The following is a 25,353-nucleotide window of genomic DNA, read 5'->3' as shown; positions in this document are numbered from 1 at the left end:
ATGGTGCATGCGATACATTGCATCAAGAAATTGTTGGGAATAATAGTTGCATTATCTTGATTAATATCAATCGATAAAGTTAATACGAAGTAAACTATTTTATCGATTCTATCTACCCTTGTCTGATGTTTATATCAACATTTACTGGGAAGTATTATTAGAAATACTTGAAGAAATATTTTTGAAATACGTATTCATAGTTTGAAATATTATTAGAAGATTTGCAATTTTTATTTTCATTATTGTTCATTATTTTTATCCATCAGGTAATGTTGGATTGTTATTAATAATAATTCGTAAGGTAGTGAGCACAAATGAATTGTGTTATATATGTGAAGCACTGGTTTTAGTCAAGATAATGTAATAGACCAGATGTCATCGAACCCATAGGCCTTCAACGGCTAGTACCGAAGAGTCTGGGTGATAGACTGGGTGCCACCCTGATATCTTTTCTTTCTTAACACTGGAACTACCGACGTTTGATACACACCTATTTTTAAGTTAAAAATAACGTACAAAATTAAATGGGTGTCATTATATACCAAATCGATCACTTTTTAAGATCACCATCGGCGATTTCATTCTAAACTGGCATCCCGTAATTGCGTACCTGATCTCATGGTAACGTACGATCTAACTGCTCGATTCTTTTGCATCGGAATTGTACAGATCATTGTGGCATGAAATAGTTTCCATTTTGTTGTTCTCCTTTAATTCTGTTATCTTCCAAGCTTCAGACATCGTTCTTTCGCAGTTTGGAAAGTTACAGCAGAAAAAATTAGATGTTACTAACGAAAGTTGTCTGACGGACAGAATGATAGAAAAAAACTTCGTTATAAAAGTGCACAGCAGACTAATTATCTTTTCAATAAATTAAGAGATAATAATGTTTAATCATTGATGTAGAGCGCTTGAACGATTCTCTTGATATTAGAAAATTGCATGATATTAGAAAATAAATTGCAATACGATAATGCATAACGTGAATATATAACTTATTGCATAGTGTGCTTTTAGCATGATTAAAACTGGTGCTGTAAGTTGATAATTTATGCCAGGCTCTTCGTCAATCGACCATAATTGTTTCTTCAATATTCAGTTAAAAATCATTACATTAGAGCTTTTTCTCAACAGGGAGTTACAAGCAGAGATTGTACCAATAGTACTACATAGGTGGAAATAGAGCATACTATCTGCAAGAAAAAGAAATGAACGAATTAAATGTTGAATTAGAATTGCCAATTCCATGAATTTACCTTTGTCAAAATGGTTGCGTCCATCGGGAGACCCATCGCCGAGAAGGTGCTGTCACACTGCAGTACTTGCAAAGAGAATAATTCCAACTACGGAGGTGCAATTAATAAATTCATCCATTAAAATTAATGAGATTTTATTTATAATTTTTCTATCATTTCACCTTACCTCGATCGTCGTCTGTTTGTCAAAAGTATTCACGACGATTCGGTGAACATTAGAACCAATCTGCTGGGCTTGACTCTTAGTCGTCTCGGTGGTCCAAGCAATCAAAATCAAATTGAAAGTATAATATATAATATACAAATTAATATCGGAAAACCATACGGTAACGATATCCTCTTGAGTAAAAAGTACCACATAATGATACACATTAAACGTGATGTCAATGAAGGTCATTATAAGCGATCCGATATTTTGAACATTATACGTCTCGTTAATCGACCGGACAGCAGCAGTGATTTTTAAATGTTGTTTTCTAAGATTTCTCAGTTGTTTGAGTAACTCAGGATTTTCCTGCGGTTGATATACTCTGCTGAAAAGATGCGGCTCTTCGTTGATCACCATTTCGTTCAGTTTTACCAAGGAATCATTTATTTTTTCGAAACAAGCTTTCAACACGTACACGTTGTTCACGTACAAAGAGTTTGCCGCTACCATCGACAATAACACGTAACAACAGGTGCAGCCAATTATATATCGTAATCTGATCACACTGCGCGCGAAATACAGAATAAATGGGATGAAAATCAACACGTCCTTCGCGTACACTAGTTTGGCTAATTTGCGAATGGTTTTCGGTGGCAGCAGAGTAGCAACATTTTCCACTTTCTCAATCATTCGTACCGTAGAGTGATTTGAAATGTAGCCACGAATAACGATCATGGGACTCAAGAACAAAATGAAATTGCAGTGTAAAATCAGGGACTCGTCGATTTCAATAACGTAATTAACATTGTATATGGCTAATACCATACAAATACTGAAAATGATCACCAAGATCGCGGAAAATGAGAAACGGTATTTTGATATGTATCTCGATGAGACAATTTTAAAACACAAGAATCCAATGCACATATTTACGAAAATACAATAACGCATTAACGTTCTGTAGTTTGTTACGTTGAAAAATGTCCATGTTTCGTTTTTATCTTTGATCTTCTTTTCACCGAGTTTTGGTTCTTGGTTGAACATTTGGAGAACGTTTCTTGAAGTAGTATATAAAGTACCTTCTTCTTGGAGGCTGTACCTTTTACTGGTGAAGAAGGAGTAATAAAGTTTGAATAGTGACATTTAATCATTTTTATGCAAATCTAGATGAAGCGTCAAGAAACGAAAAGGAAATATAATCCACTAATGGAAGAGTTTTAGAAAACTTCTGTTAAGTCTTCGGTGATAATGCATGCGATACATTGCATCAAGAAATTGTTGGGAATAATAGTCGCATTATCTTGATTAAAATGAATCGATAAAGTTAATACGAAGTAAACTATTTTATCAATTCTATCTACCCTTGTCTGGTATTTATATCAACATTTACTAGCAAGTAATATTAGAAATACTTGAAGAAATATTTTTGAAATACGTATTCATAATTTGAAATATTATTAGAAGATTTGCAATTTTTATTTTCATTATTGTTCATTATTATTATCCATTACGTAATGTTGGATTGTTATTAATAATAATTCGTCAGGTAGTGAGCACAAATGAATTGTGTTATGTATGTGAAGCACTGCTTTTAGTCAAGATAATATAATAGACATAATGTCATCGGACCCATAGGCCTTCAAGGGTTTATACCGAAGGGTCTGAGTGATAGAGTGGGTGCCACCCTGATGTCTTTTTTTTCTTAACACTGGAACTACCGACGTTTGATGCACACCTATTTTTAAGTTAAAAATAATATACAAAATTAAATGGGTGTCTTTATATGCTAAATCGATCACTTTTTGACATCACCATCGGCGATTTCGTTCTAAATGAAATTTGATTACATTTTTCGACATCACAAAGTTAATTATCGAGGTTGAAAAAATTATTTTATAATACCTCAATCCTTTTTGAATAAAACAAAAACAGATGTAGCTCGATTGGACAACCTGTTCCACAGTTAAAAATTTGTAAATGAAGCCCGTTTTCGCCAAAATGGGCAAAAATTACAAACTTCGAAGGCCTGTAATTTTTAAACAAATTCTACCCCGGCAAAATGATGGCTTACCCCCCCCCCCCCCCCCCCCCCCTTCTGATTTCACATGGGCTACAACATATTTCATTTAGAATAAAATCGCCGATGGGAACGTCAAAAATTCTTTATCTCGACAATAGCCAACGTACATTTTAACAAAAATACCTCGATAAAATTTAGAATTTAAAATAAAAATATTGGAGCCAGTCATATGACTGCTTTGATAGTTCTAGTTTTTAGCGGATAACAGACTTTCTGTCGTGCCCTTATGGATTTTTTCTCCACTTTGGATACGAACTCTAAAACGTTCTGTGCTAAGGAATAAATCAAAGTTCTGAAAGAATTCACTGTGTTTACTATTTATTACCGCATCTTTATTAACTCGCATTCTTGTCTGTCTGTTTGTCTATTCGGAACAAATTTTACAACTGATTTTAAACTAACTTCCCGATGAGCTAGAAACTTGAAATTTTATACATAGGTCAGAACTGGATAACAGTGCAATGTTCCGTACGGAACAAACTGAAACAAACTTGAAATTTACCACATGTTTCTGTCATAATCTCGTCAAAATGTTTACAATCCGTTGAAAAATTTCACACACACAAGACTCAAAAGCAGAAAATAATTATTGTATTCAAATAAAAAAAAAAATTTTAATATTCCACGTTTTTAAGACGGACTAAAAAGTATCAAATATTTTTTCCTAGTCCCATACAAATTCCTAACCCCATACAAATAGTCCTGAAAATTTGTAATTTTTAATATTTAATAGCTATGAAAATACTTGTAAGATTTAAAACGAAATACGTTGGGACCACTTCAGTGTAACCAAAATGTTTTTTCTGCACGGTGATTATGCATGACGATTTCCTGAGTCTCGTTCAGTGTATTAGATCATCCCATAAACTGGCATCCCGTAATCTCGTACCTGATTTCATGGTAACGTACAATAAAACTGCTACAGATTTATATATAAGCCAAAGAAAAAGTGGCCAAAAAGTGTTACAGGTATTTGCGCATGGACACATCAAGCGGTGCTTTTCGCTAGACTTCCTAAAGAATCGATAAGAAATACATGCGCCACGCAGAATCACGTAACATTGTAAATATTTCTTATAGTTTACTCTTCCATGGCCTCGCATACTAACGAGTGCAATAAGAATTGGAACAGTATCAAACTGTATACGGTGCTACCTCTCACGACCTGCAATAAAGTTTTATTCTAATTTAATTGAATGGGAAGAATTTAAACTAAAGCTTTTGCCCTCAGTTTGCCACTTTCACTATATACTGTACTGCGTAAATTTAGGGCAATCTTACCTGTGCAAGAAGCGACGCGTTCATATCGAACATTTTCGTTGAAAACGCAGTGTCGCAGTGTAGTAATTGCAGCGAGAAAAGCTCCAGCTGCAATTTAATAGAACTTATATGCATCTTTTGAAGATTCGATGGATTTGTAGCTTACCTCGCGTTTCACCGACAAATCGGTCGCCTCGCTAAGGGCATCGTGAAGAGTAGTGCGGATTTTTTCAGCTTTACTAGTCGCCATTTGGCATGTCCAAATTATCGTAACGAATTTAAGAAAATTATATACGATAGGAGGAATATAGGGCCAGTACCAAAAGGTTAAATTTTTCTGACCTACTTCCCCACCGTTGAACCGTAAAAAACAAAAGTACAAATCAAAAGTAAGAACAGTGAAAATCTTGGTCGTTGTAACTACGAGTTGCGTGATAAATATTTTATTCAGTAATTGTAGAATATCCGTGACATACAGCTGTTTCGCCTCTAAATTTTTCAATTTCATCAGCAACGAGGCAGTCGTCTGTTTGTGACGCAGAAATGTCCTGGTGGCGGGTTTTCGAAATTTATCAAGATCTTCGTTAATTTTCATGAAGCATGCTTTTAAAACGCACGCCGAGTTAATGTAGAACATGTCCATGATAAAATTCACCAACATCATGAAAAGAGCGGTAAAATTTAGCACTGTTACAAACGTGTATCCACTTTTAACGCAATTGAAGATGTGACTTAAGAGAAATAAAAATACAAAAATATCCTTTGAATGAACGAATTTCGCCATGTCGTTGAAGTCCTTTGGTGCCACCATGGAGGACGCCTCCGTGAGCTCCTGAAGAAAGCGTAGTATCGCTTTATATTGACCGTACGTTAACAAGACAGCGCTTTCAGCCATGATAAGATACAAACTGTGATACAGTTTTTTTGGTAGATTATTGGATAGCGATGCGGTGTAATTACTTTGATATCCTGTATAGAATACCAGAATCAGAAACGTGGCGAAAATGATCATTGAATAAATGACACGACTTCTCGAAAACGTATATCCTGAAGAGTCACATTTGAAAGGAAAAATTCCGAATATATTTGCGATGAAATGGCAAGGATACATCAACGAAACGAAATCCGTTGCGTGAAATAGTTTCCATTTCTTCTTCTCTAATTCCGTTATCTTCCAAGCTTCAGACATCGTTCTTTCGCAACTTGGAAAATGACAGCAGAAAAAATTTGATATTATTCACGAAAATTGTCTGTAGGACTGACTAATAGAAAAAAACTTCGTTATAAAACTGAGCAGACTGCTCATGTTTTCAATAAACTCGAGATACTGATGTTTAATCATCGATCTAGGACGCTTGAACGATTCTCTTGATATTAAAAAATTGCATGATATTAGAAAATAAATTGCAATACGATAATGCATAACGTGAATATATAACTGATTGCATAGTGTGCTTTTAGTATGATTAAAACAGGTGCTGAAAGTTGATAATTTATGCCAGGTTCTTCGTCAATCGACCATAATTGTTTCTTCAATATTCACTTAAAAATCATTACATTAGAGCTTTTTCTCAACAGGGCGTTACAAGCAGAGATTGTACCAATAGTACCACATAAGTGGAAATAGAGCCCACTATCTGCAAGAAAAAAAAATCAAAGAATTAAATGACAAATTTGAATTACAAATTAAATGGATTTACCTTTGTCAAAATGGTTGCGTCAATCGGGAGACCCATCGCCGAGAAGGTGCTTTGGCACTGTAGCGCTTGCAAAGAGAATAATTCCAACTACGGAGGTATAAATTAATAAATTCAAATTAATGAGATTTTATTTATAATTTTTCCATCATTTCACCTTACCTCGATCGTCGTCTGTTTATCAAAAGTATTCACGACGATTCGGTGAACATTACAACCAATCTGCTGGGCTTGGCTCTTAGTCGTCTCGGTGGTCAAAACAATCAAAATCAAATTGAAAGTATAATGTATAATATACATATTAATATTGGAAAACCATACGGTAACGATATCCTCTTGAGTAAAAAGTACCACATAATGATACACATTAAACGTGAGGTCAATGAAGGTCATTACAAGCGATCCGATATTTTGAACATTATACGTCTCGTTAATCGACCGGACAGCAGCAGTGATTTTTAAATGTTGTTTTCTAAGATTTCTCAGTTGTTTGAGCAACTCAGGATTTTCCTGCGATTGATATACTCTGCTGAACAGATGCGGCTCTTCGTTGATCACCGTTTCGTTCAGTTTCACCAAGGAATCATTTATTTTTTCGAAACAAGCTTTCAACACGTACACATTGTTCACGTACAAAGAGTTTGCCGCTACCATCGAGAAAAACACATAACTACAGGTGCAGCCAACTATGTATCCAGATCCCTTCACAGTGATTAGAAAACCCAGAATAGATGGGATGAATAACAACACATCCTTCGCGTACACTAGTTTGGCTAATTTGCGAATGGTTTTCGGTGGCAGCAGAGTAGCCACATTTTCCACTTTCTCAATCATTCGTACCGTAGAATGATTTGAAATGTAGCCACATATAACGATCATGGGACTCAAGAAAAAAATGAAATTGCTGTGTAAAATCACAGACTCGTCGATTTCCATAACGTAATTAACTTTGTATATGGCTAATACCATACAAATGCTGAAGATGATCACCAAGATCGCGGAAAATGAGAAACGGTATTTTGATATGTATCTCGATGAGACAATTTTAAAATGCAAAAATCCAATGCACATATTTACGAAAATACAATAACGCATTAATGTTCTGTAGTTTGTTACGTTGAAAAATGTCCATGTTTCGTTTTTATCTTTGATCTTCTTTTCACCGAGTTTTGGTACTTGGTTGAACATTTGCAGAACGTTTCTTGAAGTAGTATATAAAGTACCTTCTTCTTGGAGGCTGTACCTTTTACTGGTGAAGAAGCAGTAGTAAAGTTAGAATAGTGACATTTAATCATTTTTATGCAAATCTAGTTGAAGCATCAATGAACGAAAAGAAAATATCATCCACTAATGGAAGATGGTTTTAGTACTTCCGCTAAGTATTCAAAGTGATGGTGCATGCGATACATTGCATCAAGAAATTGTTGGGAATAATAGTTGCATTATCTTGATTAAAATGAATCGATAAAGTTAATACGATGTAAACTATTTTATTGATTCTGTCTACCCTTATCTGGTATTTATATCAACATTTACCGGGAAGTATTATTAGAAATACTTGAAGAAATATTTTTTGAAATACGTATTCGTAATTTGATATATTATTAGAAGATTTGCAATTTTTATTTCCATTATTTTTATCAAGTTATATAGTAACGTTTTTGTAGTTACAGACATATAGATAATGACGACAAATTGGGTTAAAATAATATTTGTTGCTTGTAAGAAGTGTTAAAAATTCCTTTTCAAAGTTATACACTATCGCTATTTGACGTCAATGAGTACTATGCGTAGCTTATTTTATCAACTTCCTGTGCTTACTGTTGTTAATAGATATTATGTTTTTTAACCGCGATATCGCAGTTTGTCATTGAAATTTTTCTTCTATTAAATAAAACAACCATTTCGAAAGGGTTAAGGTGTCAGCAGTATTGACGACGCAATAAAATGTTTTATTAAGATCGCCTGCAAGAGTAATCAATTTCTATAAATTAGAAGCAAAAATATATAAACTTCAATACGGAAGTCAATTTATTTTAACTGGATAAATAATTATAATAATGTAATGATTTTAAAACCATATGATTACTAATGCTTACTAATGATTACTAATGATTACTTATTTATGGCTTAAATATATTTAATATTTTATTTTATATGGGAAACAACCATAACATTTTTTATGTATTCTATACATTTACATATTTTCTTCTTTTTAAATAAAAATTATCGCGTAAAATTATTAATTCTAAGGCACATCTAGAAACGTATATGTTTCTGGCGAAGAGATAATGCTGAATAGGTTAGGTATCTTTGCCGCCAACACGCGCCTATTGGTGCTTATGCAATTAGTAGTATGACTGACTAATACGTGAGACTGTTTGAACTGATATAATTTTAAATGTGATAGCTACGTAGCTTTTGTATGACACCGACTGAAAGTAGTTTATAATGATTACTTATCATTAAATATTTATTCCCGCATCGGCAAACCGACGCGGTGTGAATGGTTAGTGCGCCAACTTCGGTGCAACTCAGTACAAACAACATCATGAACAAAAACAGTATTAATAAAGGAATAATTTCTTATATGTATTTAGAAAATTTCGTGTAAGTATTATTCTAAAATATTTGATTGATCATTTCAGTATATGTAAAATGCTTATTTTGTTACAGAACTTATAATAGCGTTTCTCTAAAACCTGGGAGAAATTTAAATGTAATTATTGGACCTAATGGTACTGGTAAATCTACAATTGTTTGTGCCATTGTTCTTGGATTAGGTGGTAAACCTACTACCATTGGGCGTGCAACTCATGTAGCAGAATATGTTAAAGCAGGATGTGAACAAGCAAAGATTGAAATACATCTTACAAATGGACAGAAGGATGACATTGTCATTTGTAGACAATTTAATATACAGGGGAAATCTTTGTGGTTATTAAATGGAAATTCTTCAAACATTAAAGAAATACAAAATCTAACAAAGACTTTAGATATTCAGGTATTAATATTAATATTATGTCAATTTCATCTAAAATTCTTCATTTCTTATTTTATATTTAGGTGGATAATCTTTGTCAATTTCTTCCACAAGACAAAGTTCAAGATTTTTCTAAAATGAATGCACAAGAATTATTAGAAAATACAGAAAGATCAGTGGGTGATCCTATAATACTTGAACATCATACAAATTTAATAAACTATAGATCAGAACATAAACAGTTGGAGTCACAGATTACAAGTAAAAAACGATTATTAGAATCAAAATCTCAGATATACGAAGGACTAAAAGAAAGTGTTAGCAGTATAAAAGAAAGGAAATTAATAAAGAAAAAAATTATATCTTTGAAGCAGAAAAAGGCATGGATGATATATGAACACAAACGTACAGAACTGATTCAGGTAAAACATAAAATAAAATTCATTACTTTTAAATATTAAAGTTCTTTAAATGTACATTGTTCTTGCAGTTAAAAAGCAAAATGACAGCTGCACGTAAAAAAGTAGTATCTTTAGAATCAGAGATAAAACCTATTAATGATTTAATAGAAAAACTAAAATCAAAAATTCACTCACTTCAGATCTCTCAGACAGATGTTGTAAGTTTATATGTTTTAAATTACAAAATAATATATAACATGCATTTTGAGCACCCTGTAACTATTTTATATTTCAGAATAATAAAGTGAAAATTAAGACTTCGAAGATGAAAGGAATGTTGAATGATATTTTGGAATTCGAGAATGGTATTAAAGAATACGAAACTGCATGCAAACACAGAATTCAAGTAGAAGAAGCACGGGATCATGATATTGATGTGGTTAAGCAACAAAAAAATAAACTTGAGGATGATTTGTCTTTGATATTAAAGGGCATTGGGTCTGAGGACACCTTAATGAAACAGCAAAAAGAAATATCGTCTAATATAGAAAAGCATAGGAGTATCATTGCCATGCTAACAAGTAAACATTCCGCGTTAAGACAACAAGAGGAAAGTATGAATCTAGACATCAGAGCTCAGGAAACGGAACTACAACTTCTTAATATTGATGCTAAACGATTGCAATTATTAAGGGAGAGATCATTGGATACCTATAAAGCGGTACATTGGTTAAGAGACAACCGCGATAAGTTTTCTGGGATAATACACGAACCGATATTGCTCAATATAAATGTAAAAGATGCTTCATACGCAAAATACTTAGAAAATACTATTCCATATCGCGATTTAATCGCGTTCGTTTGCGAAAACAAGAAAGACATGAATTTATTATTACATTTCTTAAGAGGCGAACAGAAATTACAAGTAAATGCTGTACATTCTGATCCCACGAAACATGTTTCCATGGAGCCAAATGTTCCTTTAGAACATATTAAACAGTTCGGTTTTACTCATTATTTAGCGTCACTGATTGAAACACCGAGCACTATTATGAAATATTTAGTGACTATGTATAATTTAAATAATATACCCGTAGGAACAAATCTTGTTGATGATAATATTGATTCTATACCCCATAATATACGTTACTATTTCAGTCGTAAGTAAACCGTGTACTAGTTCAATTAATTGGTTAATTAATTGAATTACTTATATGTGTGTGTATATATATATATACTCTTTTTTTTCAGGAAATAATTCGTATTCAGTCAGTAGATCTAAATACACAGGGGAGAAATCTACTACAATGCGATCAGTTTCAAGCAATGGAATATTATCTATTGTATTAGATAAATCTAAGTTATCAAACATTGAACAAAAGTTTGTTCAAAATTTAACACATCAAATAGTATTATAGCTGTAAATAGTTTATAATAAAAGTATGATTTTAGGTTGACAAGATTAAAGAAAGAAAAAGTTAATGCACTTAATAAAATGAAAGAAATTGAAGAACAAATGTGTGAAGAGAATAAAAAATTAGATGAGCAGAGAGCTAGTAGAAATAAGATTCAACAGGATTACCAACAAGTACAAGCTTTGAAATCTAGAATATCTATGGTGGAGAAAAAAATTGAAAGTTTAGAAAATGAACGTACCAGTATTGATAAAATAAAAGAGCTTTTTACTAATAAAATTAAGGTTTGTTTATTATCATTTCACGTTGTTATTGTTATACGTATTGCATGTAAGCAATATCTTTTGATGTACTTTTCAGGATGTTTTGAACAAACAACTAAAAATGTATAGAACATACAATAAAGAGTTCGAGGAATATTATAAATACACTACAGAAAATGAACAAACCGAGTTAGTATTAAAACTACAAAATAGATCACTGAGAATGAAAATAAATGATTCTCAGGATATGAGAGACAAACTTAAGGTAGAAGAGGAGAAAGTACGACAAATTAGTTTAGAATTGAATCCAATGAAAAATGAAACAGAAAGGGTTTACAACGAAGCATTGCAAACTACTAATGGCATTAGTCCTACAGATGGAGGGTTTGCCTCTCTGGATAAGATTTTCAGTAAATTGCCACCAACCATTGAAGAACTTAATAATGAACTTAATATCGCGCAAGCAAAAGTTTTTTGTATGGGAAACAATATAGATGGTGAAAACGTTAGCATCATAAACAAGACTATAGATTATAAATTAATACTATTTATTCGCAGATATTTAACTTTTTTAATTGTAGATATTACGCGAATACGAAGATATTGAAAAAACCATCGTAGACTTGAAGGAATTCATTCAGAAAGAAACACAACATTTAGAAACACTTCAACAGAGGATGAATATGTTGCGAGAAGAATGGCTAAAACCTCTTTCGAGCATTGTTGACAAGATTAATTCAAACTTTAGCTCATATTTTTCGGCAATGAATTGCGCTGGCGAAGTTACGTTGGCTCAACCAGAAAATAACGTAAGATATTGTGAAATAGAGATAGAAATGTCTATTGATAGATTTCCAGTAGGTGAAATGTTGAGTTATAATAAAAGTAATTTGTGTTTATAGATGGATTTTGATCAGTATGGCTTAAAAATCAAAGTAAAGTTTAGGGATACTGATCAATTACATGAATTGACAAGACATCATCAAAGTGGTGGAGAAAGAGCAGTGACCACTGCTATTTATATGATTTCACTTCAAGAACTTACTAGAGTACCTTTCCGATGCGTAGATGAAATTAATCAGGTACCTTTAACACTGTTGATTTTCACCTAGCACCACGTTAGTGTTAATGATTATAATTTACTGATTTCATAAATTTTCATTCTTATTTCAGGGTATGGATGCAGTAAACGAAAGGCGAGTATTTGATTTACTCGCACGAATGACTGGAAGACCAAATAGTTCTCAATATTTTTTGCTTACTCCAAAAGTTAGTATATTGTCTTTTTTTTCTAGATACAATGCTAATTAATTTACTAATAACATTGAATCTATTTTTTATTTAGCTGCTACCTAACTTACAATATTCTAAAACAGTGACTGTGCATTGTGTATTTAATGGACCATTTATGATTAACCATACACAATTCAATACCGAAGATTATTGCAAACATGTTGTTAAAACGTTGGAAAAAGAGAATATTATTGATGATTAACTATCATTGTTCTCCTCAGGATATATTTATAATGTTGCATAATTTTAGAGTATGTAAATCAGAGTTATACAATTATTCATAGTTCATATATTTTTACAGAACGTTTAATATGATATAATTATACGAAAAAGAAAATATATTTTGTGAATACTTTGTCATAGAAGCATATGAATTTTACTTCTTCTTTCCTTTCTTCTTTTTCTTCTGAGCTTCCGGCCAAGGAAATCCTCTGCATTTTAATACATCCATGATATTGTGACAAGTGTAGTAAGCATTTTCCATGGCTTCTTCATTGAAGATGTCCATAGTGAATTTTGTTTTTCCACCACTTTTTCTTGATTTTTTTGCACCTTTACTTTTCCCGCCATTATTATTTTTACCATTTTTACTCTTTTTCCCGTTCTTACCGTTATTTTTCATGGGTTTCTTCTTATTTTTACCCCTCATTTCTTTTTATTTGAATAACAAGTAATTCATAAAGAGGAGAACTTGTAGTTCTTATATCATCGAACTTATTGTATGTGTAAGTCGTTACTATGTACTCGGTTATTTCAATAACGGTTGCCACGATTTCTGTTACATCAATAACCATATTTTTATAACTAATCTACATATGTGCATAATTACTTTTGTTTTGCAAAATGACGCGATATTTCCCTTGAAATTGAATTTAAGTTCAAAGTCCCAATTTTTCCACAATCCCCACATTCATTATCGATCGAAACGAATAATCTCCACTGCTCTTTCTAGAAACACTTCACACTTTTATAAATAACATTCCTATAACACAATGATAAATCGCCAAAAGATGGGTTACCGTGTGCTGTTGGCAACAAATAAGCGGATAAAAAGATGAGTGGACTTAAAAATACAGAAAGAGTGTGAGATTTAAAAGTACGGACAAGCATGAGAACAGTCGATAATGTTCGTTGGGCATAAAAGGACAGAAATGTTCCTAAAATACGCCGCCCTCATTTGGAGGTGAAGGATGCGAAACGCATCTGTTAACGTCCAAAGTCTGGGAAACAATTTATGTTGTTGTAATTGAACGAACCGAACTAAGTGTCTTTCTATTTATGAACACGAAACAACATTAAGTAGGAATAACGACCGACTGGCGCGATGGTTTTTGAATACGGTAACGGAAGTCATTTTCGCATCAATCGACTATCGAAGTATATCGATCCCATGAATAAATCGAACGACCTTGACCTCAACAACGTATCAAATATTCTCGTGAAGTGATCCAGTGAAATTAAGAGGTTAATGACACGTGGACAGCATATTTCGTGACTTTTTCGTGAAACATCTATAATCTTGAAAACCTTCGAACGTGCTTCTACTTCAAAACCGGAAATATTTCTCTGTACAATTCGACTCTTGATAATAAAGAAAAAAATGTTGAAACATAACTCTAGAATTATTCCTTGAAATACAAGGTAGTCAATCTAGCGCTACATGTAATTGACAAGTTAGAAAGAAGAGAAGAAAGGTGGACGTATATATACGTCCTATAATGGTTAGCGGATTCTGAATACCAGTAAATGCGAACTGGCCCCACGGCAGTGTTTCATGGCCTGCATTCGAGCTGTGTCTCTCACTGCATTTATACTCAGTACAGAATCGTCCAAGTTTCATTTCTGTTCGTGTTCTTAGCCGTGCTTTAATTTGTATCGGAGCTTCGAGCGGAGCGGACAGATGGAGGTTCCGCGAACTTAACTATTGATAGGCACGCGCAAATCGACCGTCAAGAAGTGCCGGTAAAACAAATGCGAAATAGTCGCATACAGTCCTTGCCGCGAGAATCACGTTCTCTTCGTATCAGCAAATCAGAAACCTTCGAGCGTATATACTCGTTGCTTCGTGCGATTCAACGCGAACAGTCGAACTTTCTTTTCAGAGCGTCGGTACGTCGACGTAAAATATCCAACGAAAATAGAATTTTTGTGACATAACATATAGCGAAGGGAGAAAAAAAATGTCTACGGCATTGTTAGCCGTATTTGCCGTGATCCTGTGCATCCTGTTCAGGATATTAAACGTAAACAGTTCGCCGCAGAAGCCATTGATCATTTGTCAGGATCAATCGTTTCTCACGACTATTCTTAAAATTGCACCTGTCATAGGAGAACCGTAAGTTATCCATCATTATATACATATATATATATATATATATACATGTTTTGAATGTATAAATATATTTCTTGTTCTATGGTGTCTGGAGATACCAAAGAATGTGAGGTTAGGTGCATTCCAGGACGCCGGATATTTTTCGTATGCGTCTACAGACACGTTCTCTTTTGTAGGATACAGACATGGCAGATTCTCTTCGATGCTTAATGATTAACTCGCGTTACGATACATCTACGATGACATTGTTTCGAAAACGTTTTATCCGATCAATATCGAAAATTCGCGAAGGGTGTCAGTAACAGACGTTACTTTTGATGAACGTTTAGCACGGGTGTGATCTAGTTTTCACTAATAGACAATGACCCTATCAATCGTTCTAATCGCGTCACGAGGAACGTAACAACGTATTATAACGTATTTGAAATTATCAGCCATCCGCGATTTTATCATGTAGCTCGTGCAATATATTTTTGAAAATAATTTTCAAGGCCCAGTAGTGGGGGCTGATAAACCTTACATGACCAATTATGGCTTAATTATAATATAGATTATATTTCAATTATTTCACAGATTGTCCTACAACTTAGATTGTTAGTAACAGGTGTTTGCAGCATGATGCTTGCCAAAAGAAATATTTTGATATTTTAAGTGAGGTTTGAAAAATGTTTTTCAAGAATTAGAACAATAAAATATGATCTATTTTCCTAAGATATTTTAATTACTCCCAAAAAAGTTTCTTTAAAAATAAGCTGTGGCATAACTCCTTAATTAGCTACACTTTACGTACACATTACGTTAATCATTGGTTTAAAATTACGTTCAGACTTGCCGAAGGTTCTCGGACCATCATCGTCTCCCATGGATCCAATTTGTCTTTTCGTTACCATCTGATATCCCTCGGAATGTTCAAAAATAAACATAGCAATTTGTATTTATTTTTGTTTTATAATTACGAGAAGATGTGATACAATAAAAATTTGAATGTGATACGTCGTATGGAAATGAATAATTGAAATTAAGATTGAAATGAGGTTAATGCAATTAAAAGTAAATCTTTAAATAACCCTTACGAGAAAAATTACACAGCGAATGTTTCTTCCATTTTGAGTATTGCATAATGAGTTTGGTTCTGATCTTGGCTATGACCTCACTGTAACAAATGCCTTGGTGCGGCTGCATCACACTTATCGGAAGATTGTGACTAATACGTTATCTTCCAACGTGGCAAAAATTTATCTAGAGCCATGGTGATTCACCAGCTATCGGTTATAAATTTTTCATAAGAATTTCGAAAGAGTGGAATAATTGAAAAATGGAACCATCCAATGATTCAGATATTGCTAATCCTCGTGATGAAGAAAGAATTTTCTAGTATCTCCTGTAACAGTATCTTTAATTATTAATTGATAAATTAGAAATATCGGACAGCTTATCAAACGATAAAGTTGTTTGATTAAATGGTTGTTCGATCTTTTCGGATTAAAAAAAAAGAGATTGATAGGAATGCAATTTTGAAATGGCAAAACATGTTCTGTAAACAGTATATATTATACACTGGAGTTTTGAAATTGTGGAATTTTAGAATCTTACAATTTAAGGGCTCCCTACACCCCTACCTAGTTACGCCCCTGTATGTTGGGTCAGCAAAGGGTTAATTATTCATACGACCGCATCAAACAGTACACAACGTTCTCAAAATTGATAGTACCATTATTCCAAGGTATTTTGATTTTTTGGCAAGATTTTATTAAATTAAATATGATGTACTCTCGAATAGACAAGATAACATTTTAACACTTTTAATGATATATTATTTTGTCGCGAGTAAATGTAAATAAATACTCGGGGTCATTGATATGTAAGTACACAAGATAAGGTCACTTTTTTAAATCCAACTACGTATTCGTTTCGACGACCCCAAAGGAAAAAAGAAGAAAATTATAAATGATTAACGAGACATTTCGCGTGCTACTTCGTTCACCGTCGTACGTCTTGTTTTACATATTTATAGATATCCGAACCATTAAACAGCTTTAGAATCCTTATTATTAATGCTTTTAAAGAAATACCATTACTCGGGTAATAGTCTTTGTTGATTCAAAGTGTTAAGGTGGAAAGAAGAAGTATCGAATATTATTCTTATGAATAATAATTAATAAAGTCATTCGTTTGTTACTTCTTTCCCGATGAAAATCAAATATTTCATACATTTTACATAAATGTAAATTAATAACCTCTGCTGATTGAATAGAGATGCCTTTCGCGGTATTATTAATGCCATACTAATCGATACCAAGCAATAGCCTAGCTATTCAGTCAGTGTATCTCCATGGAAAAGACTTCCTGTACTTTATCGAGTGATCGCGTTTCCTAGCAATCTCGTTGCTTTCGCTTTTACTTCCGTGTCAATAATGAAGTCCAATTTTCGCAACATAGTCGTGAAATCATTCTTGCAACTTATTCTTTAATCGTTCCACAACGACGGTCGAGTTAATCGTAACACAGACCTATGGAACAGTTCATCGATTGAAATTGGACGTTTGAATTTCTTCTTAGCCTTCTTTCTTATTAATAATTCATACCTCGCTTGCTTTCATCCTGCCAAGCAAAGCGAAGTTTGCTTTTCCCGAGCACCGTTTACACTGACCAGTACGCATCATTCATTATTCACAATACAATTTTCTACGTTCTACGATAACAATGTTATCGTTTAATTTTGATTTCCTGCCTCGCGAACCACGTTATCGTAACGCGACGTAAAAAGAAAAACTGCAAGCTTGCATCATCGATTATACTTCAACCGTGATTTTGAATGCTTGTAAAACGCTTGAAAAACAATAAATTTTTTTATGGTTGAAGGAAAAGGTGACGAGAAACTTGTATAACAGTAATTATTAATTGAATGGAGTAAGAAGAAATTGATTCCTCTAGCAAGCTTTCTAATTAAATATTAATTACCGCTCTTATGGTTGCAATTTTGCTTCTGTGTATCATTAAGAGTTTCTCTATGACAATTTACCATAAGTGATCATTTTACTTGGAACGGTTAATTTCACAGAGGGTAGATCTACGCCCTCAAGTCACAACGAATTAACCCTTTGAGGACGATCGACGCATATGTGTGTTTAAACTTAATCGTCACAGTGATTTGTAATTTTGTACGTATTGCGTTATATTTTTGATACAAAATATAACTATAAGAAATATTAAACAGCTTTAGAATCCTTATTATTAATGTTTTTAAAGAAATACAATTACTCGGGTAATAGTCTTTATCGAATATTCTTATGAATAATAATTAATGAAGTAATTAAAGCTGTAAGTGTAGATAGTAAAAATTTATAATATATTCTTTCAAGGATGTAATTATTACTCCTTTTATTTTAAATTAATAATACTATCTGCAAGCTTACGAATGCTCTGTCCTCAAAGGGTTAAAAGACAACTTTTTACAATGTACCAGTTAAAGGAAACTTTAATCACTTATAATGGTGATTTCACCTTCTTCGTCGAGAAACTGTTGCAAGTGAAATTCGCTTCATGCGTGACTTCGTAAATTTCATTTACGTCGTATCACAGCTATAAGACGAGTATTTTGTAATTACAAAAAGAAAAAAGAATTATCAATTAATTCACAAAACATCAGCTTGGTCTGTGGTCCTCAAGATCAAGGTTACATTCTGATTCATCGATAAACTCGTCTATTCGTAAGAAGCATTGGTTTAGTGACCGCTAACATATTGGATAGTGAATAACGAACCTCGATATAAATGTGTACATGTGTAAACTAGAAAAAGAAAGTTTAATTATTTTTCGCGAATCGCAGATACCGTAAAATAACGGACAAATAAAGTGCGATACGAAGAATTTAGAACAATAGCTACTTTCGTACAATCGAATATTGTAATGTTACATTTTGACCCACTTTCGTGTTTCTACCCTGAAGCCTTTGATTTCATGCTTAGCGTGTTAGCATGGCTCGGGTTCTATGTAACAAGTTCAAGGGTATCGAGATATTTCCGTCGTCTTAAAATGTTGGAATAAACAGAATTTTACATCAAAATTCAAAGAAATTATGATTTTTAACCGACTTCGAAGAAGGTTACTCAATTCGATCAGTATTTTTTGTTTGTTTGGTGTTATGTAGTGACACCAGGGTAACCCCTTCTGATTCACAAGAATTGGTTAAATTGCTCTGTAATTTAACCAATGAATAATATTCATACCCCAAGCGCGTGCACTTCATATTATGTACACATTGGTGACCTGATTTATTTCTCGTGAAACTTGGAAACAAATTTATCATTCATGGTGAAAAACGCTGATGACCCATGTAAATGAATTACAGGTAGAAATTCTATGACTTTGCACCTGGTTTACTTCTCTCCAACGAGGAAGTAAACAGTCCTTCTTAAAGATCCCTCATCATCTCGTAACATAGTTTATTTACCTATTTTCGACGTCCATAAATCTTTTCATGGAAATCATTCAAAGGAACATGGTTTTCTACCCCCGTGCTACTAACACCAGATATTTTACGAGTACTTGAATTTATATCTTTGTTGCTCCACTGATCCACTGGGAGCCATTGTACGCTTAATAATCTTTGCCTGGTGAAGTTGAGTCTGAAGATACAGGGCAGTCGTAAATTAAAACGTGGATGATTTGTAAATTTCATATTTAGACTTTACAACCGCGCTATATCTGTGCAAACTGTAAACGAGCAAAAATCGCGATATTCCCGCGATGAAAGAAGAAACAGACTTTCACATAATTTTTCTCTGGAAGTACAGTAGATCTGTGAACTTCGATGTAGAACTGGTTCGACGAGCGAAAAACAAAATTATACTTTGTACTAACAGTTACTTCGTGAAAGAAATTTTACTACTCTCCGTTAATGAGTACCCGCTTCATTAATTATCGTGAACTCGAAGATAATAATTTACGACCGGTTTCTCTAACTATGTGGGTTACCTGGTCCTCAAAATGAAAAATCTTTTACTTAAAATAAAAAACGGATTTGGTTTCTTATAGGACACCATAAAATAAGTACATTATAATATGATGCACCTGCAGACTGGTTATATTGTACGCGACCAATTTGGAGTCTGTGATATTCAAGGATGTAACGATACTTGTTCACACATTTCAGGTATAAACCAACAAGGTTATGGGGTTTCAGTGGCCACGTACAAACCATCGTTCACAGTGTTATTGGACGCGTCCGTTGCCCTTGGCCGATTGGTGAACGAGTGTACATCGCACTTCCGGATGAGACCACTCTCACCTACGATCTTTATCAGCCTCTAACCAACGATTACGAAGGTCAGTTCTTTTTTGCATTCGTGTAAAATTAAATGATTGTTTCATTTAAAATATCAATTTTGTATTGATCAGGTGAGATATCTATTAATTAATAGAGAGAAGAATACAAAAATTGATGATAATGCAATAAAGATTAAACGTGGAAAACACGAGTATATAGTCAATAAAATTAATGCACTCTGATAAACACGATATCCATTATTCTGATCTAATCATTTGAGCATTTGATGCAGCTTTTAATTAATAACGATTGTAGATAAAAATTTCTGCAATAAATTATATCCTACAATGTTAGAAATATTTTAAACGTAAAATACTTCGAAGTTGTCCGTTGTAATGTATGGAATCAATTTCAACGAATAATTTACACGCTGCTATACCCACTGGTTATCTTTAAAAACGTGGAACAATGGAACAGATAATTCTTTAAAAGATTCTAGAAAATTCCAAAGAAGTCGAATGATTAAAAAATATTGTTTAACTGCAGTATTTTGCATTTGAATGATTCTGATATAAAAAAATTATATTCTTTCGCTCTCTATTCATCGCGAATGGACTTGTAACATATTGTAAATGGTGCGATAAAAATTCACCGAACGTCTGACGATATTATTTACCATTCATTTCGATACAGATGATGTCACGATTGCCATTTGTCCTGGGATCTGCAACAGTTCTGAAAGTGTTTACATAAGAACCTTCGTACACTTTGTGCAATGCCATGGGTATAGATGTGCAGTACTTAATTACGTCGGTGTTCTGTCCAGTGTAAAAGTTACTGCGCCACGAATTTTTACATATGGTAAGTGAAATATGTACGTTTAAATCGTTCTGTTTACAGAATATTCGATCGTAATCCTGGGAATTGTTACAACCGATAATTTGATAGTTCAGTTACAGTTCACGGTGCCTCGTGGAGTTCATGGTTTTCGAGCGTAAACAGTAACACCCTGGAGATTGTCTTTATCGTTTGATAATAAAAACAAAATTATTTCTTTTAGACGATTATTGCAATTTTGTGGGTTGCACTGCAAAAGCCTGCATCGGATGCAGGATCTTAGTTCCCTCCAAAATTGGTCCCCTTATCATTCTCAGATTCTAAAATCTTCTTGTAAAATCTATGGTCCACTTTAGGAAAAAATCCTAGCTGCGTTTTCTATAACAAAGAAAAACAGCATAGCTTGACCTAGCTTTTAATGATTTCTAAAAGGACACCGCTTACGCACGAAAGTCATGAATAATATTAACTTGAAGAACCTAGGTCATGACACTCTCAAGGATCTCGTGTTGCCGTATAATCGGCGAGGCGTTAATTGAATTTGTAATTGAACATTGGCTCGGCGTAAATTTTACAGGACACACCGACGATTACCACACGATGATACAGAGTTTGGTGGAAAAGCATCCGAACACAAAAATAATTTGCATTGGATTTAGCTTGGGCGGTAATCTCGTCACTAAGTATTTAGGGGAACGAGGATCGAATAAAATATCCAACATAATCGGTGGCATATCTATTTGCCAAGGATATAATGCCCTTGAGTAAGTACTCATTAATTTTCATAGAATAAAACACCTATAGTATCTGTGATTCATTGACTTCTTTTTCTTTTTATAGAGGTACAAAGTTCCTACTCAACTGGCAAAACTTCAGACGCTTCTATCTCTACATTATGTCGGAATCGGTGAAGAATATTATTTTAAAGCATAAGAATATTTTGTTGTCGGATGAAGTTAAACAAAAGTACAATTTAAATGAACGGGATATCATTTCCGCTGCTACGTTACCGGAACTCGATGAAGCTTACACGAGGAAGGCGAGGAATAATATAATAACCGTATATCCCCCTAAATGCACCCATGAAACTTATGTATTAATTCAAAATATCGTTATGTAGGTACATAACTTTAGATCTGTAAAGGAAATGTACAAATGGAGTAGCTGCCTTTTCTATTTGGATAACGTTACTACACCCATGGTATTCATCAACGCGTTGGATGACCCCATTGTACCTGAAATGTTGTTAGAGCCCATAAAGGAACATGCGAGTAGGTATAAATTATTCCTCTAAATAGCACATGATGGTGCAGAATATACTGTTCAAAATTTGATAATTAAATCATAGCCCTCATTCATTAAAAGTTACTAAATTATTAATGTCTCTTTTTCAGAAAACCACCCTAATACGGTGTACATAGAATTAGCTCATGGTGGACATCTAGGATTCTACGAAGGTGGTCTTCTCTATCCAAACCCCATCACATGGTTAGACCGTACATTGGTCTCCCTCGTTGGGTCTCTGACGTTAGCGCACGCAGATAAATCACTGAAAGCCTCTTAACCTGATTTCACTTCATCGTCATAATTACTTCCTAAGTAAAACGTTCAGCCGTCAATCGGTGTGGTACATGATCTACAGTCTTGTTATAAGATCTTGATCATGGTTCGAATACCAAGAAAGTGACTACACGATAAATATGAGATTCTAGTGTAGATCGTCTCAGGATTCGTGAGACGGTGTACATTGTAATCGCGGATTTAAGCAAAGAGAAAATAGATTGAACGGTGGACAATATTTCATGAAGCTGTCTCGACAAAATTCATAGTTTTGACGAATGAACCGGAGAGAATCATCTTTACACAACAAAAACACTTCGACGATGATTTATTTATCTTATGTCCTGATCATTGACGCTTTTCACTCAGGGATCTTTGATAGGGCAATTTGATAAGGGAATGCTGGAATGTAGAAGTTATAGAAAAATCGTAAAGAAAAACTGGACTAATTGATCGGTTTAAAAAACGATAGGAATTCCCGTTTCTTCTTTACAGACTGAGAAAAATTGAAAGATGATTGACCTTTTAACGAGAAGACGTCTTATTAAATTAATGAAATACCATACTTACAGTATTTCTACTGCTATTAATAGCATAAAATGATTTATAATTAAATTTTCTTTTTAAATTTAATTTTATGAACCATGATGTATTATTAATAGCAATGAAGATTGTAAGTTACAAATTTAAAAAAGCGGAAAAGAGAACATAGAATTCGTTCTCTCCAGAAAAATTATGTTTACATATCCTGTGTTCAATGATATAGGACAAGCATTAATTCATATTTAATTTATTGTGTGAGTAGAACAGTAGCACTGACTTTGTTAACATGGAAAGCATATACATAAAGAATATATTTTTTCTACGGTTATATTACTTAGCATATGTAAATTTTGTTCATCTTCTTTCAAATCAATTAAATTTAATATATATTTCGACATATATACATATTGATTGATTGATTGATTGATTGATTGATTGATTGAGTATGTATATGTATATTTCCTTGTTAATGAAGTTCATACACAAAGCATTTAAAGTTGAAATGAAGTTAATTTATATTTTGCTTCAAGCTGACTCAAGCGATACCACAATGAGTTATTTGTACAACATTATCTCTCTAATATAACATTGATGTTTTCAAAAATCAGAAAATTTAAGACTTTGTTTCACTTTTAATCATTGTGACAAAAGATACAAAATGTTGTGGTCCAATTACAATATTATTATTAAACTCATTAAGTGGTTTCCATACAATCGATGTGACTTAATTGTAACGATAAGATAAATCATCGAAACATCCCAAATACTTTGAAACGTAATCTAGCTTTCTATGAATATTGTTCAATGATCGCGTACGAATATCCCCCATGAAAATGCATATAAAGACAATAATATCGCAACTATACGTTTTCTTTTTGCAACGAACAGTTACTTAATATTTTAGTTATCGAATTTAAGTTATTTATTCGTAGGGTAAATTCTGCGTAGGTGCAACTAATAGTTAGTTAAGTTTCCCTGGATAACGATCGTCTCGTTATCAATCAGCATATTTTCAGACTGTCGTATATTTAGCATTGTATATAAAGTTACGAACAATTTATATGTGTGGTAACTTACGGATATTTATATATTAATGTACAATGTAAGAGAAGAACGGAATTAAACGAATGATTGGAAACGACAGAAAAGAATTTACTACACGCGCACATTACAAAGTTTTGTGAATTTAGACAACTTTTTGTACCAATTTTCTTTGCAGTACTACTGTCGTTTAGGATGCTTGTTTTTGAATGACAGAAAATGTATTTATTTCTATTCTATCGACCAATAATTTGACTTGATATATGAACAAGTATAGAAAATCTATACTTAAACGTGTACCCCATAATGTATGTTTGTGTAAACATGAGGTGCTTAAAGCAGAAAGTGCCTTAGATTCAGTTCTGCTATCACATTCATCGGAAATCAAACATCTGTTTGAATCATAGTTTGTAAAATTATTTTTTCATTGATTGTACGCAACTGATAGATTAGAAATAGATTGTTGTTGTAAGCATTTTTGTATTCTATCCAATGAAGGGTTTGTTACTTCCAAGCAATTGTATTTTGTAACAAATAAGTTGTCTGCACTGAAAATAAATTTTCTCCTTGGATGGGTACATGAACAATTATGTTTGTATCATTAAAAGAAACATCCTTTGTTGAGACGTGAAGCGTTCGACATTAAAATATGGAAACGTTTAATATTAATGGAAGAAATGGATATAGCGGTATGTATTCGTAATTATAATATGCTTAAATATCAGTTAAACATCCTTACGATATTTTCGGTTATTGACGCAGATGAAGTGATTAACACTGTGTACATAACTGGAGGATATTCACCATGCGAGGAACATGTGGCGTTGAAGACAAACAGGACAAAAATAGTTGAACCTTTTTTACAGCTTATCGTCGGTTAAGCACAAAATCATTCTTAAAACCTACGAAAACCCCTCTATAATTTAAACAAAAATGGATAAATTCTAAATCGAACTATCTGTAAATAAAAATGTA

The 25,353-nt window shown here is 33.2% G+C and overlaps 6 protein-coding genes across 7 annotated transcripts; 2 read left to right on the top strand and 4 right to left on the bottom strand.

Moving 5' to 3' along the window:
• Positions 1-1,127: 1,127 nt before the first annotated feature.
• On the bottom strand, positions 1,128-2,826 carry LOC114876816. Its single transcript, XM_029188656.2, has 3 exons — positions 1,423-2,826; positions 1,257-1,343; positions 1,128-1,193 (listed from the first exon to the last, which is right to left on the bottom strand). The coding sequence occupies exons 1-3, from the start codon at positions 2,545-2,547 to the stop codon at positions 1,128-1,130; spliced, it is 1,278 nt and encodes a 425-aa protein (XP_029044489.2). The 5' UTR covers positions 2,548-2,826.
• A 762-nt stretch (positions 2,827-3,588) lies between these two features.
• Positions 3,589-6,042, bottom strand: LOC123987618. The gene is made up of 3 exons (XM_046288766.1): positions 4,911-6,042; positions 4,766-4,852; positions 3,589-4,649 (listed from the first exon to the last, which is right to left on the bottom strand). Exons 1-3 carry the CDS (start codon positions 5,931-5,933, stop codon positions 4,566-4,568), a joined length of 1,194 nt encoding a protein of 397 aa, XP_046144722.1. The 5' UTR covers positions 5,934-6,042; the 3' UTR covers positions 3,589-4,565.
• A 135-nt stretch (positions 6,043-6,177) lies between these two features.
• Positions 6,178-20,277, bottom strand: LOC114876842. 2 transcript variants are annotated; one of them, XM_029188712.2, is made up of 5 exons: positions 17,714-20,277; positions 16,202-17,638; positions 6,604-7,690; positions 6,445-6,531; positions 6,178-6,381 (listed from the first exon to the last, which is right to left on the bottom strand). In XM_029188712.2, the coding sequence occupies exons 3-5, from the start codon at positions 7,627-7,629 to the stop codon at positions 6,316-6,318; spliced, it is 1,179 nt and encodes a 392-aa protein (XP_029044545.2). In that variant the 5' UTR covers positions 7,630-7,690; positions 16,202-17,638; positions 17,714-20,277; the 3' UTR covers positions 6,178-6,315. The 2 variants fall into 2 exon arrangements, with proteins under 2 accessions (XP_029044545.2, XP_029044544.2); XM_029188711.2 differs by having other exon boundaries at positions 16,202-20,277.
• On the top strand, positions 8,738-13,161 carry LOC114876839 (structural maintenance of chromosomes protein 5). The gene is made up of 12 exons (XM_029188706.2): positions 8,738-9,051; positions 9,118-9,445; positions 9,508-9,846; positions 9,915-10,043; positions 10,121-10,985; positions 11,077-11,206; positions 11,278-11,524; positions 11,601-12,008; positions 12,085-12,312; positions 12,406-12,585; positions 12,677-12,772; positions 12,849-13,161. Exons 1-12 carry the CDS (start codon positions 8,948-8,950, stop codon positions 12,996-12,998), a joined length of 3,204 nt encoding a protein of 1,067 aa, XP_029044539.2. The 5' UTR covers positions 8,738-8,947; the 3' UTR covers positions 12,999-13,161.
• On the bottom strand, positions 13,171-14,475 carry LOC114876843 (small lysine-rich protein 1). Its single transcript, XM_029188713.2, has one exon. The coding sequence runs from the start codon at positions 13,443-13,445 to the stop codon at positions 13,173-13,175; it is 273 nt and encodes a 90-aa protein (XP_029044546.1). The 5' UTR covers positions 13,446-14,475; the 3' UTR covers positions 13,171-13,172.
• On the top strand, positions 14,683-24,965 carry LOC114876841 (abhydrolase domain-containing protein 2). Its single transcript, XM_029188709.2, has 7 exons — positions 14,683-15,131; positions 20,284-20,456; positions 21,091-21,258; positions 21,812-21,998; positions 22,075-22,273; positions 22,355-22,505; positions 22,629-24,965. Exons 1-7 carry the CDS (start codon positions 14,977-14,979, stop codon positions 22,796-22,798), a joined length of 1,203 nt encoding a protein of 400 aa, XP_029044542.1. The 5' UTR covers positions 14,683-14,976; the 3' UTR covers positions 22,799-24,965.
• The last annotated feature ends 388 nt before the right edge of the window (positions 24,966-25,353 follow it).

The sequence above is a fragment of the Osmia bicornis genome, chromosome 14 (genome assembly GCF_907164935.1).
Source record: "Osmia bicornis bicornis chromosome 14, iOsmBic2.1, whole genome shotgun sequence".
Lineage (NCBI taxonomy): Eukaryota > Metazoa > Arthropoda > Insecta > Hymenoptera > Megachilidae > Osmia > Osmia bicornis.
The sequence above is the reverse complement of the archived record's forward strand: the minus strand, read 5'-3'. Positions and strand labels throughout refer to the sequence as shown.